Below are 16,426 nucleotides of genomic sequence, written 5' to 3'. Positions count from 1 at the left end.
CCTTACATCTTCCCTCACCTTAGGCCACCAAAATTCCCTGGTAACCAACCACATGGTTTTGTGTTGCCCAAAATGTCCCGCCGTGGGGCTATCATGCAACTGCTTGAGTACTCTCCCCCTCAATTCACCTTCGGGTATATACAGTGCCCCTTTGTAATACAATGCCCCATTTCTTTCCTCAAAACCTCCGGGGCTCTCGCCCTCCCCCCTGAGACCTCTGAGCTTATCCTGGGCATATTCATCATTTTCCGTTTCCTCCACCAGTTCCCGTTGCCCCACCAGCGCCGCCCCACACACCCAGCGGTCCTCCGGGATGACATGTCTCTCTTCGATCACCTCCTCCCCTTCCCAATATTCTGGTTTGCGTGAGAGCGCATCCGCCCTGACGTTTTCTGGGCCTGGCACATAACAAATCTCAAAGTTAAATTTGGAGAATTCCTGTGCCCATCTCACTTGTCGTTGGTTGAGCACTCGAGCTGTTCTCCAATACTCTAAATTTTTGTGGTCGGTGCACACTTGCACCTTGTGTTGTGCCCCAATTAATAAATGTCTCCACCTCCGGAATGCTTCGTGAATGGCAAGTAGTTCCCTGTCATACACCGTGTAATTCCTCTCGGACTTATTCAGTTTCCGCGAGAAGAATGCACACGGTCTCCACTCCGACGCACTCCTCCCCGGTTGAAGAAGGACCGCCCCTATAGCCCGGTCGGATGCATCTGTTTCCACTCTCATGGGTTTTTGTAAATCCACATGCAGAAGTTGTTCTTCCGAGGCGAAAGCCCTTTTCAGTTCTTCAAAGGCTCGATCCGCCTCCACCGTCCAAACAAATTTCTTCTTGCTGCTGAGGCAGTCGGTGATGGGCGCCGTCAAGTGGGCAAAGTTCTTGATGAACTTCCGATAAAAGTTCCCAAACCCCAAGAATCTTTGCACGTCCTTCTTGGTCTTCGGTGTCTTCCATTCCAGTACCGCTTGAACCTTGCCTGGATCCATGGCCAATCCCTTGTCTGACAAGCGGTACCCCAGGAATTCCACCTCCTTGGTATGAAACTGGCACTTCTCCAGTTTCACCCACAGCTGGTTGGCTTGCAGCCTGCCCAACACTTCTCGAACGTCCCTCACATGCTGTTCCTCATCTTCCGAATACACCAACACGTCGTCTAAAAAGGCCACACAGTTCTTGTAGAGCAAAGGTCCCAGAACGTGGTTTATAAAAGCTTGAAAACAGGCGGAGCCCCCTTGTAGACCGAAGGGCATAACGAGGTATTCAAAGGCTCCCAAAGGGGTAAACATGGTGGTCTTCCATTCATCTCCCTTCCTTATGCGTATCAGATTGTACGCCCCCCGCAGGTCCAGTTTTGTAAAAATCTTTCCCTTCCTTACTCTGGTCAAAATGTCGTCAATTCGGGGCATAGGGAAAGCCAGGGGCTCCGACACTGCATTGAGGGCCCTAAAGTCACACACCAGTCTCGGTTTGTCTGTGTTCTTTTTGTCCACAAAAAACACTGGGCTGCCCCCCACCGCTCGGGACTCTCTGATGAAACCTCGCTTCAAGTTTTTGTCAATGAACTCCCTCAGCTCCTGCATCTCCCTGTCTGACATGGCGTACAGCTTGCCTACTGGGAGTTGGGCCCCTGGGAGTAGGTTGATTTGACAGTCAAAGGGTCTATGCGGTGGCAGTTTGTCTGCTTCCCTTTCGCTGAATACGTTGCTCAGATCTGCGTATTGCGGGGGCACCTTCCCTTTGCCCATCACTTCCATCCCCGCTAGGGTGACTCTGTCTCCTCCCGAGACCTTCCCCTCCTTGCAGTGTTCTAGGCAATGCGCTGACCCAAAGGAGACCACCCTCTGATGCCAGCCCACTAGAGGATCGTGTAGCGCCAGCCAGCTCATCCCCAAAATGATGGGCGCTCCTCCCAGGATGGCCACATTAAACGCTATCTGTTCGGTGTGCCTTGCCACTCTCATTATCATCGGGACAGTCTGTTGGCTAACTTCTCCCCCCAACAGCTCTCTGCCGTCAATCGTAGTCACCTGCAAGGGGTTACTTAAAGGGATGGTCTGTATCTGGTGCTCAGCTGCAAACTCCTTACTCATGAAATTACAGGAGCTGCCTGAATCCAAAAGCGCCTTGACCTTTAGTGGGTGTCCGTTTGGCAGTTCTAGTAACACCTCTATCACTAAAGCAGGTCTGGGAGGTTCTGGCATGGGCACTTTCATTGCTCTTTGGCCTGGCTGCTGTGCCCCGACGGTGGCAGCCAGGCGTTGGCTTTTACTTGCTCCTTGCTTTCCTCTTCCTTTCCCCCAACAGCTCCTGCCATCCCTTGCCATTCCTTTCTTTGTGGGCAGACTCTGGCAAAGTGCCCTGGCTGTTGGCAGAGATAACATCTCTTGGCGCTCTTTCCCTCCTTCTTCCGCCCTTCACTGGGATTTGAAACTGCGCGCGCCCGCGCTGTTCCAACTTCCATCGGCTCTGCCGGCGGGAAAGATGGCTCTGGAATGTCTGGAATGTGGAACTCCCTCCAACGGTCTCCTTTCCCTTCCCGCCTTTCCAAAGCCCTCGCCTCCTGGCGCGCTCCTATGGCCAGCGCAGATTTGGTTAATTGGTCCATAGACTCCGCCCTGGGCCCCCGGGAAAGCTCATCTTTGACGGTTGAAGAAAGCCCCTCTTCGAAAAGCATTTGGATGGGCTCCGCCGATAGGTCCCACCCCAATTTATGAATCAGCATAGTAAATTCAGTCCAGTACTCACGGACAGATCTGCTTCCTTGCTGGCAAGCCATTAACTGCCTTCGCACCACCCCCTGCTCAATATCGCTGGAAAACATCAGGTCCATGGCACGAAAAAACTTCCTCGTGTCCTTTAAGATCTCATTATTCGCTGCCATCAGGGGTCTAACCCAATCTTTCGCCCCGGATTCGAGATGGCCAATCACATACGCCACTCGCGATTCCTCGTCGGGGAAGTCATCAAACTGCAAGTTTAGAGCGTATTGCATCTCTGTTCTAAAGGCATGATAGTTCCTGGGATCCCCCCCGAATTTCTGCACCAATCCTGGTACCTTTCTGGCGAGCGGGGTGGTTTTCTCCTTTCCCTTTTCTGCATCCTGAGCCCTCCTCTCCTCAAGCCTCGCCGTTTGCAGAGCCAACTGGATCTCCAACGCTCTGTACCTTTCTTCCAGGCTTGGACCCCCTCCAGCTGCTCCTGCACCCCCGGTTCCGGCTGGGTTGCTCATGATGCTTCTCTCTGCACAAGCTGGCTTTCGGTGACTTTCGGATTGCTGTGATGGGACGATGAGCTGCTTGTGCGTAAAATGCAAGTCCCTCAGAGTTTGATCAGGTTTTCAAACCTCTGCCTGTGACGGAGCCCCTCCAGCATGGCTGCGTCAATCACTAGTAGAATCCGAAAGTGGCTGCTTTCGGAAACGTTTCCAACATAAAAGCTCCTTAACGGAAACACGTCGTCTGGCCTCTCGGCGTGACAGTTTCCGTCGAGGTGTGGGTGTCCCTATAGGAGGTCCTGAGACCTCCCCACTGGTTTCGCTCGAAGCGTCTCTGAGCCATCCCTCCGACTCACTTTCCCTTGGAGTTCTTGCTCGCCCTCTACTGGTTCCCTCTTCCGCTGCTACTGCTCTCTCAACCTCAGGGAGCCTTTGCACCTGCGGCGCTTTAGATGTCAGTTCCCTGACACATCCTTCCCAAGATAGCATCCTGGCGAAGGTGACTGCACTGGATGGTAGCAGGCCAACTCTCAGTAGGAAATGGTGGCTTTGGGAATCCTGAAAACCATCATTTCCTGAAGGAATCATGACATTTGTGAACTTCCTAGCAGGTAACGATGGTCCTGAGCCTGCAATTGTTGGTTGGGGAACCAAGGCCTTCCTCCATTCACCGAAAAAGTAAGGTTGGAGGAGGGTTTGCCTGCAAAGGGTGGGATAGGGAGAGAACTAGCCAACAGAGAGAGGGGTTGGGAACCAGTGGCCCTTCAAATGTTCTTGAACCAAAACTTCCATCATCCCACGATGGCTAGAACTGATGGGAGTTGAAATCCAATGGGGACCCTGACCCAATTAGGATTCCTAGATGTGTGTGTGTTGCTTGCACTTCATTGGTTCGCTGCAGGAAAAGGGCGGGGGGGGGGAGAAGTACATTTGCCAAATAAAATATGGAACTGCATATTCCCTCTGCAATTGCACTGTGTGTTATTGGCATCCAGTACAGAATACAGTATCGCAAGGAATTCTGTTTTTGTCCTTAAAAATTAAAAACACACACCAAGTTTCTAGACCATAAGGCTACAAGATAGCCTTAAAGGTATGGAGGCAATTCCTAGTGGATTTTCAGAAACGTGCTCTTTGTGGGGATGTGCATGGGTGGTGGAAGGAAGGAAGCTAAATAGGATTTGCAGCGGTCTAGGCATGACATTACAACATGTATCAATTCCCTATGCATATCTCACTAAGAACATTCACCCCTGTTTCCCCCAAAGTGCCAAAATCTCTACAAAGAAGTATGTATTGCTCGAGATCTAACCACAAAATCAATGGGAGTTACCAGTGCACTCAAGCACTGAAAGCAAAGTCACCCTAGTGTACATAGCAAACAGTGAGGAGAATAGAAAGCTATTGATTTATTCTCCCAAACAGATGAAACTTAGTGCTCTGTTGTTATTTTTCAGAGCTACGGCCTCTCAGGCCTGACCCTTCAAGCTAATCCCACTTAAAAGGAAGAACAGTGCTTTCCAAACAGCTTCCCCCAAGTTTTTCCCTAAGTGCGGCCATATCTCCTCTTTCCATTGCTGTCACCAAAACACTCCCAATGCCAGCCATCATTGCTATCTGTTTACCCAGATCAAAGCAGATTCAGAAGCACCCAGTATCATCACCACCTTGTCTGGATCCAGCACCTGTCCACTCAATCTCAAGCACTGGGCTTCAACCCAGAGGAGGGGACCCATAGCCCTCCAGTTTTTGTTGGACTTCAACTCCCATCACTTCTGTCTATTGATGATGCTGGCTGGGGCTGATGGGAGTTAGAGCCCAACAACATTTGGAGGGCCATAGGTTTCCCTTCTCTCCCTTTCCCTTCCAGTTTTATTTCTCTCCCATGGAGAAACCTTTGGAGGAACCCAAGTCTTCTCTGAATGATCTCCAAGAAAGCATGGAATTGGAAAATCAGGGCCCATGATTCAATGAGATGAGAGTTTACTCACCAGTCATAGAAACAAAACTGCAGCCGTAGATTCCAAGCAGTGCTGTGGTGTCAAGAAAGCTGTTTTTAAAAGTTTAACTAAAATGAGTTTGCTAAGAGTAAATGACTCATAGAATCATAGAACTGTAGAATTGTGCAGGACCCTGAGGCTCATATACCTGTAGTTCAACCCCCTGCAATGCAGGAATCTCAACTAAAGCATCCATGACACATGGCCATCCAACCTCTGCTTAAAAACCTCCAAGGAAAGAGAGTACACCATCTTCTGATGGAGTCTGTTCCACTGTCGAACCACTCTTACTTTCAGAAAGTTCTTCCTGAAGCTTAGTCAGAACCTCCTGTCTTGTAACTTGAATCCATTGGTTTGGGTCCTGCTATCGAGTGTGGGAATGTTCAGGGTGGCAGGAGAGGATATATTGTTTATTGCTTATTGGAGTCAATTTGATTCCCTCTCCTTCTTTCTTTTTCCTTTCTCCTCCTGCGATGAGGCTGCATTTTAATGTTTTAATGTTGTATTTTAATCTTGTTTTTAAGTTGTATTCATTCAACTTGTTTTTATTATTGCTTGTTAGCCACCCTGAGCCCGGCCTTGGCTGGGGAGGGTGGGGTATAAATAAAATTTGTTATTATTATTTATTATTATTTATATCCTTCCTAACTTGCACTAGCAAGTTCCTTTACTTAGCAGAGTGCATTCCCCTTTACACAGCAGAAAACTTGTTGCAAACTCGCATGAGTTTCTTAAGACAATACACAATTCAATCTGGCTTGTTCAGATTGAAAGGTGTTCTAATATTTTCCTGGTAAGACCCCTTGAATCCCCCCTAAAAGAATAAAGACACCACAGTCTGATAAGTAACAAAAAGCAAGTTTACTCACAATCAGGCAGAGCACAGTGTGATCCCTGGAGGCAGGCTTTAGGCTTAAAGTTTCAAACATATACAAGCAGGTCTACTCCATAAGGGAGATTTACCTAGTGTCTGCAGGCTAGCAGTCCAGCAGGACAAAAGGAAGGTGGAAAAGTGAGAGAGTGGCAGCATGCCTTGTCCTTTTATCAGGTCTGGATAGGTCACACCCACCCACTAGTCACATGCAAGGAAGGGTGCTCCAGGCCAGGAGGAACAGGAAGTTTCGACTGGCTGGACCAACATCCCCTTGCATGTCCACTCTGGGAAAACAAGGAATGTTGTATTTGACTGCTCCCAGTAGATTACATCCCACATCTAGAGCAAATCACAATGTGTTCTTTTTAGGATACTCCTCCCCCCCTTTGTGCCAGCTGGAAAAGTGTGTGTGTGTGTGTTCATGCATGTGCAATGTCCTTCAGTTGGACCGTAAATTCAAGATGAAGTGTCTCTGACACAAAGATTGCTTCTTAAAGTGAAAGTTCAAGAGGGCTGGGATTGTCAGTGGAATTATAACCAGTCACACGAAGTGGGGCTGTGGCTCATACAAGCTGGCATGCCAATTACCTCAAAAGAGGAAGGTCAAGTAGTCTAAGCACGATGAAATTACTGCTGTCATAAAGGGGTGCATCTCTGCTGAAATCAATGGAATCGAGCCAGTGATGAATCTGCCTTTGCACAACTCTTCTGACAATTTAATTTTTTTTAAAGAAAGGATTTATGCCACAGAGCTGTCTCTGCGTGTGACCTGGAACAGCTTACCTCACAGTAACGGGGTGTGCACATGGGTGTCCTTTTTGCTATTATTATGGGCTGCTTCACACATTGCACACCCACATGAGAAGTACCACCTCTCTGGCTACATAAAGGTAAAGGTAAAGGTACCCCTGCCCGTACGGGCCAGTCTTGACAGACTCTGGGGTTGTGCACCCATCTCACTTAAGAGGCCAGGGGCCAGCGCTGTCCGGAGACACTTCCGGGTCACATGGCCAGTGTGACATCGCTGCTCTGGTGAGCCAGAGCCGCACACGGAAACGCCGTTTACCTTCCCGCTGGTAAGCGGTCCCTATTTATCTACTTGCACCCGGAGGTGCTTTCGAACTGCTAGGTTGGCAGGCGCTGGGACCGAGCAGCGGGAGCGCACCCCGCAGCAGGGATTCGAACCGCCGACCTTTCGATCAGCAAGTCCTAGGCACTGAGGCTTTAACCCACAGCGCCACCTGTATACTCGCATGCAAATGTGAGTGAGCAGCTTTCTAGTTTAATGGGTAGTTATTCCACAGCCATAACATTCTTGGATCTAGAGAATGAAATGCTTTGTTTCTCATTTTCTCCCTCTAAACTTTATTCCATAGCTTTTGTACTTTCCTTTGCAGTTTCAAAAAATATGATGGGTTTTTTATGTAATGCATATGTGTTTCTCTGGCTGCACCCAGATTGTTGCCTGATAGCTTGAAAAGAGGAATAGAGAAATTCCTGAAGGATACGGTCATCAGTGATAACTTGCCATAATGTCTACCTTCACTTTTGGTGGCAATATGCTTCTGAATGCTGGTTGATGGGAATCATGGGCAGGAAGAGGTCTGCTGATGATTGTGTACTTTCTGTGGACAACCGGCTAGATAATGTGAGAATAGGATGCTGGACTAGATGGGCCTGTGGTCAGATCCAGCACAGCTCATCACATGCCCTTATGTTCTTTCTCCGAAAAGCAACTTTCTTTCAAAATGTACTACAGCTACAGGGGAATGTTGGGTATTGTCTTGGGTGTCCATATGTTACACTGAACACAGATGCAAGCTGCCTTTGCACATGTACAAGTGTGAAAGGATATACACTTGTTGATTTGCAAAGATCATCTATTGTGTACAGGCCTCTCCCGACTTGCGCATGTTCTACTCGCGCATGACAACGCATATGCGTGACACCAGGAAGTAAATAAATCAATAGAATCATACCAGGAAATGGTGGGAAAGAGCTGTAGAGTCCTCGTGTCTCATGAGGAGACTCTCCCTGGAGCCCTAAGAGCATGTGAGTGCAGGTGGAGGAAGCTCCCAAGAGATCTGAGGTGCAGTGGGACTTTGTCTAGGCTGCTCAGCCTCCCTGCCCAACAGCTGTTGTGTGGGGCAGTGCAGCAGCAGCAGTCACTTTCCCACAGAGTCTCCAGCCTCCAGTCAAAACCAGAGCTTCAACTCTAGTTGAAGAGAGAGTTGTGTGAAGAGAGAGCAGGAGAGAGTGTGGGAAATAGGAATTGGAGGCTTTTAAGAGAGTGCATCCCACTTTGTGAGATTTCCCATATGTGTGCTGGGGCCTCACATGGCCACTCCTAATAAGTGTGGGGGGGACACACCTGTACACAGGTATACTGATTCTACACTCGTTGAATGCTACATGTGAATGACTGCAAGAACATAGCTCAACTATTGTTTATACAGGTACACAGACTCTACATTTGTTGAATGCTCCAATTCTTAGTTCATGCATGTGATGCTGTGGTACAACGAACCTGGTTAAGTGGTTCTGCACAGGCTAAATGTGCACCTATGAACTTGCCCCAGAACCCAGTGCAACACAGAGGAGTTGCTCAACAGATATGCTGTAAAGGAACGTGTTTGCCAAAGGAGGAACATTTGAAAACAACAGCCTTGGAGTGATGATTAACCATTGTACAAAGGGGTCTTTTCAGAACCCAGAATGCGCATTTGCCATGAGCGAGCATGTGTGTGATATCTGTATTCAGCAGTCAATGCATTCTGAATTTACTGGCAGATGACCCAGAACCCTTCAAAGAGGAGTACATGGAGGATTACAGTTATTTACTGGCGTCTCCTTGCAAACCCTAGAGATACGAGATTCCACTGTTCAATTTTTGTTTAAAGTCTTGACAAATACTTTTCATTAATGATAGATGGATGGGATTGGTAAGGACACAGGGAATTCACATGAAATGTGAATGTTCAGTGTGCATTCCACGTACTTTGGAAAGACTCCAAGGTGCAATGTCCCTGTACTTTCACCTTTTTTTGCTCCAACCCCATAAAAAACCAAATCCGAATGCAGACAGCAACCTCTGTTTAGCTTGTAAACCCATCATAGCAGGCTGAAGTTATTTCAAGAATGTCCCACCTGATTAATTTATCTTCTGCAGCTGTTACCTACTATTGTGTGAGTTTTACATACTATGGCATAACATAATGTACAGAGCAGAAATGTGGCCATTAAGGCCAAATCAATCCCTGTGAGTACAATCCAGATAACACTTGCATCCTCCGGATTTCATTGGAACTTTAATCACACTTAACTCTCTTTGGTCTGAGTACATCTCTTTGAACATTATGGTTCCTACATGCGTTTCTCCTCAATTTGCTATTCCATACATGGAGATTCATACTTGAAAGTATAAAGTGACCCCATTGGGAAGTGGTGCATTGGAGGCGATTCAAAAAGTACCCAGTATGCTTCATTCACACATGCTTGTTCATCCCTTCCTAATTACAGTGTCTCATGGTGACTTGCCTATGGGAACTTGTCCTACTGGCTGACAGGGGCTAGGCCCATACTCTCCAACATTTCTCTGATGAAAATAGGGACACCCTCTTCCAAAATAATTATAATTATTTTATTATTTATAGCCCACCCATCTGACTAGGTTGTTCCAGTCACTCTGGGTGGCTTCCAACATATAAAAACCCTCATTAAACATTAAAAAAAATCCCTATACAGGACTGCCTTCAGATGTATTCTAAAGATTGTACAGTGGTACCTCTGGTTACGAATGCTTCTGGTTACGAATGACGATAACCCGGAGGTAGCTGCTCCTGGTTGCGAACTTTGCCCCAGGATGTGAAAGGAAATCACACACCAGCAGCAGGGGTTGGCCCCATTAGCAAAAGCGCACCTCAGGTTAAGAACAGTTTCAGGTTAAGAACGGACCTCCAGAACGAATTAAGTTCTTAGCCCAAGGTACCACTGTATAGTAACTTATGTCCTTGGCTTTGGGGGCGGGGTCACATAACTCCATACTCTCCAACACTTCTCCAATGAAAATAGGGACATTCTAAGGAGAAGTGTGACATTCCGGGATCAAATCAGAAACCGGGACAGCTTCTATAAATCCCTGGAAAACAGGGACACTTGAAGGGTGTTACAGACGCTTCAGGTTACAGACTCTGCTAAGCCAGAAATAGTACCTTGGGTTAAGAACTGTGCATAAGGATGAGAACAGAAATCGTGGGGGGGCAGCAGGAGACCCCATTAGCTAAAGTGGTAACTCAGGTTAAGAATAGTGTCAGGTTAAGAACGGACCTCCAGAACGAACTAAGTTCTTAACCCGAGGTACCACTGTAGACCAATGGTGGTCAAGTATCTACTGTCTTCAGAAACATTTAAAGCAAGATGGAGACGGCAGAGTGTCTTGATCACTTCAGGAGCATCACTTTTCCTTCCTGGAAGGAGAAGCATGGTGTGGAGTTGGTGTTCTCTTTCCTAACAGGTGAAAGCCTCCCAGAGACACTTTATGATCCATACATGTCTGAGACTCCCTCAGGGCCAATCACAGACCACATGACTGGCCATGAGGGCTATGCTCTACTTCCACTGTCAGAGACATCATGCCTCCTAACACTAGTTGCTGGGAATCGCAGGTGAGTGGGGTGCTGTTTCACTCATGTCTTGCTTGGGTTTCCTGCAGGCATCAGGCCAGCCACTGTGAGAACAGGTTGCTGGATGTGATGGGCCATTGTTTACACAGAGTCTATGCAGGTAGGTTCCGACACAAGCATGATATCCAATACATATATGTCAGGCAACAGCAGGCCAATGTGGTCACAAAGCTATAGCACATCCATGAACTGAATGTCTCCAAAAGACTTTTGTCAAGATCAGAGTCATTTGGTGAACACAAAACAAAATACAGGATAACAAGGGGTTGTTGTTGTTGTTGTGTAGTCGTTTATTCGTGTCCGACTCTTCGTGGCACCATGGACCAGAGCACGCCAGGCACTCCTGTCTTCCGCTGCCTCCCGCAATTTGGTCAAACTCATGCTGGTAGCTTCAAGAACACTGTCCAACCATCTCGTCCTTCGTCATCCCCTTCTCCTTGTGCCCTCCATCTTTCCCAACATCAGGGTCTTTTCCAGGGAGTCTTCTCTTCTCATAAGGTGGCCAAAGTATTGGAGCCTCAGCTTCATGATCTCTCCTACCAGTGAGCACTCAGGGCTGATTTCCTTCAGAATGGATAGGTTTGATCTTCTTGCAGTCCATGGGACTCTCAAGAGTCTCCTCCAGCACCAGAATTCAAAAGCATCAATTCTTCGGCGATTAGCCTTCTTTATGGTCCAGCTCTCACTTCCATACATCACTACTGGGAAAACCATGGCTTTAACTATACAGACCTTTGTTGGCAAATAACAAGGGGTACCTGCATGAAAATGCTGCAATCTTGAATTCAGGTTCCCAGCAACTCCACTTTTCTTTTCCCTGGTTTTCTGACCCCACAGACGTCATTGACTTATTTTTTTCTTTTAGTTTGTTTTTAAAAATCAACTGCTCAGGGAGCTTCTCTATTGAGCCATAGGGAAATTTGATAAATTAGTGAGTGATTCCCAACCGATGCACTTCTTGCATCTGGATGCTACTTAAGAAGAAGGGAAGCGGGTGCATGATACAGAATCCTGCATTTCATTCAATTACAATTAAAATACTTAACCACCCGGTCTACATAATGAAAATTGGTGAGATGTTGGCAGCCCATAAAAACCACCTGCTCTGACAGGTGCTGACGCCAGATGTTCTTCTAAGTGCAATGGATAAAAATGATTATCCCAGTCCTTAATATACAGTGGGACAGTTGACATGGAGGCAGAGGGCAAGAAGAAGGGGAGTTACTACTGGTAATTAAGGACACCTGTGGCTTATATAAAACAACTGGCTTTAAAGTTCAGCCAAAAAACATTTGTCCTCTGGAGAAATGATTATAGGTGTCCAGATTGTGTTTGGTGAGTTGTTCATAGAATTGTATAGTTAGAAGGGGCCAAGGCCACCTGGTGGTGGGTATCGTTACATCTAATGGAAACAAATTCCATAATTTAAGTATGTGCTGTGTGAAGTACTTTCTTTTGTCTGTCCTGGACCTTCCAGCATTCAGTTTCATAGTACAACCCTGAATTCTAGTATTGTGGGAAAGATACATTGACAGTGCAGTCCTTAGTGACTTGTGGAGTGAAATGGTGGCCAATAATCCAGAGTCAGAGAAGGAGTGAAGTGGTAGATGATCTGTCAGGCTTTGGGGGACTCGGCTTCCTCCCCCCCTCCTTTGGCCGTAGATAAGCAGGACAAAACGAAAAGAGTTACTTACCATTTAAGGTAAAGGGACCCCGGACAGTTAGGTCCGGCTGCGGACGACTCTGGGGTTGCGGCGCTCATCTCGCTTACTAGCCGAGGGAGCCTGCATACAGCTTCCAGGTCATGTGGCCAGCATGACTAAGCCGCTTCTGGCGAACCAGAGCAGCGCACGGAAATGCCGTTTACCTCCCTGCTGGAGCGGTACCTATTATCTACTTGCGTGCTCTGGTCCGTGGGGTGATGAAGAGTCGGACACAACTAAATGACTAAACAACTACAAATCTATCATCTATCATCTACTTGCACTTTGACGTGCTTTCGAACTGCTAGGTGGGCAGGAGCAGGGACCGAGCAACGGGAGCTCACTCCGTCACGGGGATTTGAACCGCCAACCTTTTGATCAGCAAGCCCTAGGCTCAGTGGTTTAAATCACAGTGCCACCTGCTTAAAGAGTCTTAAATGACCACAGTAGCCATTCTTGGAATGGAGGTGTTCCCAATTAAGGTTTCCACCCACTCCCCCCCCATGCCTTGCAACCTGATCTTACAACCGCAGTGCTTTTAGTGTAGCCATCATATCTGCTGTACGTGACCTTGGGCTTACAGACTGGACACTTTTCAGCAAGAGAGAGTCTGTTAGCTCTCTCTCTTCCAGTTCTTCTCCACTTTGCTGTTCACTCCCCAGTTCACCCCAACTTTTGTCTTCAGAACTATGCCCCTCTGCAAACCACTGTTCCAAATCTATACTGCTTCTTCTGCTCCTGGGCAGCTTCAGGATCCTGGTCAGCAGCAGGGGGAGGGGGAGGCTCCCACCATTCTTCATCAGAGCAGTACTTTTCTGCCTGGTCTCTGACGTGATCCCTTGAGGAGTTCCAATAGTAGTGTGGAACACTCAAAGGCCTCTGATTCACTCACCCATTTTTATACTAAGTGTGTAAGTTGATTCCACTGAGAATCACTGCATTCGATGTGGGGTGTCATGAGAATTCATGCACAGTGGGGCCATTCAGAAATGCAAGTTATCTCTTCAAACTGCACCCATCATGGGAAAACCAAGTACATCTGAACCTGGCTGGCTCAAAGCAGAGATCTCAAAGTGTCAGAAAGAGTGGTGTAGCATTGGGGGTGGGGTGGGGCAGAGGGGTCATTCCCCCTGGTGCGGTGCAAAATTGTTAAGGGTGCAAAATTTCAAGCCCAGTACTGCCTCAATACAGTTGTGTGCTTCTGTTGCTGGGCTCCATTGAAAACGGCTTCTCCACGAGAACCAGAAAGTGACCTCTCCAGAGAACAGAACGGCTTTTCTTATCTCTTAAGGTAAAGGTAAAGGTACCCCTGCCCGTACGGGCCAGTCTTGACAGACTCTGGGGTTGTGCGCCCATCTCACTTAAGAGGCCAGGGGCCAGCGCTGTCCGGAGACACTTCCGGGTCACGTGGCCAGCGTGACATCGCTGCTCTGGCGAGCCAGATCCGCACACGGAAACGCCGTTTACCTTCCCGCTGGTAAGCGGCCCCTATTTATCTACTTGCACCCGGAGGTGCTTTCGAACTGCTAGGTTGGCAGGCGCTGGGACCGATCAGCGGGAGCGCACCCCGCCGCAGGGATTCGAACCACCGACCTTTCGATCGGCAAGCCCTAGGCGCTGAGGCTTTAACCCACAGCGCCACCTGCGTCCCTTTCTTATCTCTTACATCCTGCTAATTTTGCCATTAATTTTAATTATTTTTCCCGAAAAGCTGCTGCAACAGTACAATACAGTTCAGTGCCAAGAAAGCCTGAATCCCAGTAAACCTCCCCTGAATGCATTAATGTGCAGTAAAAATGCTGTCTGGTGCTTTCGTTGCTGTTAACCGTTTCCCAGGTTAACACAACACAGCAATGAAGTCAATGTAATAATTCCCCCTATAGGAGAATCTCTCAGCTGTTTGCCAAGGATGTTCTCTTGTCAAAGTGTATTCTCTGATGAACTGGATTCTCAAGTTGTGACTGAACTCTGCATACCAAATTAAACTGCCATTTCCTAATCTGTTTACAATTTCCTCCTCCTCACACTTCTCTCTCAGATGTGAAGATGAGAGGTCTTGGATCTATCCTCTGAAAACTAAGGAACAAGCATAGCGATCTTTGTCTTCTCTAGATTAGCCATCTTAGACCTCGAAACCTTTCCTATCCAAGTTATGTACTTCCTGTATAAAACAACTTCATTACTTTCTTACTCTAAAAGGATCTTTGAGTGCACAATTGCAATGGGTAAAAGCTAGTAAAGGTAAAGGGAGCCCTGACCATTAGGTCCAGTCGTGACCGACTCTGGGGTTACGCCGCTCATCTCGCTCTATAGGCTGAGGGAGCCGGCGTACGGCTTCTGGGTCAAGTGGCCAGCATGACTAAGCCGCTTCTGGCAAACCAGAGCAGCGCACGGAAATGCTGTTTAGATTCCCGCGGGAGCGGTACCTATTTATCTAATTGCACTTTGATACACTTTCAAAGTGCTAGGTTGGCAGGAGCAGGGACCGAGCAACGGGAGCTCACCCCGTCATGGGGATTCGAACCGCGACCTTCTGATCGGCAAGTCCTAGGTTCTGTGGTTTAACCCACAGTGCCACACGGGTAAAGGCTACCCTCTAGCAAAATTCACAAACCGCACTCTGCACACCAAAGTTTCAACAGGTTTCTTCCTACCTTTCGATTTCCTTTCATAGAAACTTCTGCCTCGATGTGGGGCAGTGTCTGTGTACAGACTTTCGAGATCTTCTTGCCACGTGTCTGGGTTAAAGTGCTTGAGGAGTTCCTCCACGGTGTCAAATCCAGCAACGGTTTGATCCAGAGCTTCTGCCGTAAGAGTAGGGTCGGTCACTGACGGAGAGTGATAGGAAACGCCCTAAGAGTGACATACAGTGCGGTGTACTTTGAAAAATGCAGGTAGAAAGTGACAAACATCTCAAATAAAACTTTTCCCCAGATCTGGTTCATAGAATGTATTCATACAGGGCTAATATTGTGCATTGCAGAAAACAACGGCTGCATCCTCAATACAGTGGTACCTCTGGTTACATACTTAATTCGTTCCGGACATCCATTCTTAACCTGAAACTGTTCTTAACCTGAAGCACCACTTTAGCTAATGGGGCCTCCCGCTTGCTGCCGTGTGATTTCTGTTCTCATGCTGAAGCAAAGTTCTTAACCTGAAGCACTATTTCTGGGTCAGCGGAGTCTAACCTGAAGCGTATGTAACCTGAAGCGTATGTGGCTGGACAGTGTTCTCGAAGCTACTAACATGAGTTTGACCAAACTGCGGGAGGCAGTGGAAGACAGGAGTCCCTGGCGTGCTCTGGTCCGTGGGGTGGTGAAGAGTCGGACACAACTAAACGACTAAACAACTACAAATCTATCATCTATCTATCATCTATCTATCTATCTATCTATCATCTATCTATCTATCTATCTATCTATCTATCTATCTATCTATCTATCTATCATCTATCTATCTATCTATCTATCTAATCTATCTATATCTATCATCTATCATCTATCATCTATCTATCATCTAACATCACCTGTCTATCATCTGTCTATCTATGGTTGGCATCCGTCTGTTTCGGGAGACAGTGGAGGAGTGCACCTTTGGGGGTGAAGTCAAACCATTGGAGTTACAGCACCTGCTGTGGCTGTAGAGACCAATATAGGAGAGACATGTTTTGTTGCAGCCAGGGCAGATGAAGGCATCCGGTTGTGCTGCTGCAGAGGCACCATGGCATTTCTTCTCTCTGCACTCCTCCCAGCAGCCATTACTTTTCTGATCACTGCTATGGATACCATGACCTGACTATCTGTCTCTAGGCATATATATGATCATGGTTAACCAGCTGACTATGTTTGCATGTGTTATTTCAGTAGTGCCATTGGTGTGTGCATGGCACTTTACAAAGTAAAAGAAGATAAGTCCCTGCCCAACATTTGACAACAACATTTGACCA

The 16,426-nt window shown here is 47.5% G+C and overlaps 1 protein-coding gene across 1 annotated transcript in view; it reads right to left on the bottom strand.

Annotated features, from left to right (window-relative positions):
• The window catches only part of PDGFD (platelet derived growth factor D), a 146,167-nt gene that overhangs the window by 16,746 nt on the left and 112,995 nt on the right, over positions 1–16,426 (bottom strand). The window contains exon 5 of the mRNA XM_081910014.1: positions 15,132–15,330. Coding sequence (XP_081766140.1) covers positions 15,132–15,330 — 199 coding nt within the window. The remainder of the gene's footprint in view (positions 1–15,131; positions 15,331–16,426) is intronic.

This window comes from Podarcis melisellensis (assembly GCF_964234715.1).
Source record: "Podarcis melisellensis genome assembly, chromosome: 4".
Lineage (NCBI taxonomy): Eukaryota > Metazoa > Chordata > Lepidosauria > Squamata > Lacertidae > Podarcis > Podarcis melisellensis.
Note: the sequence above shows the minus strand (reverse complement) of the source record. Positions and strands in the feature narration are given on the sequence as shown.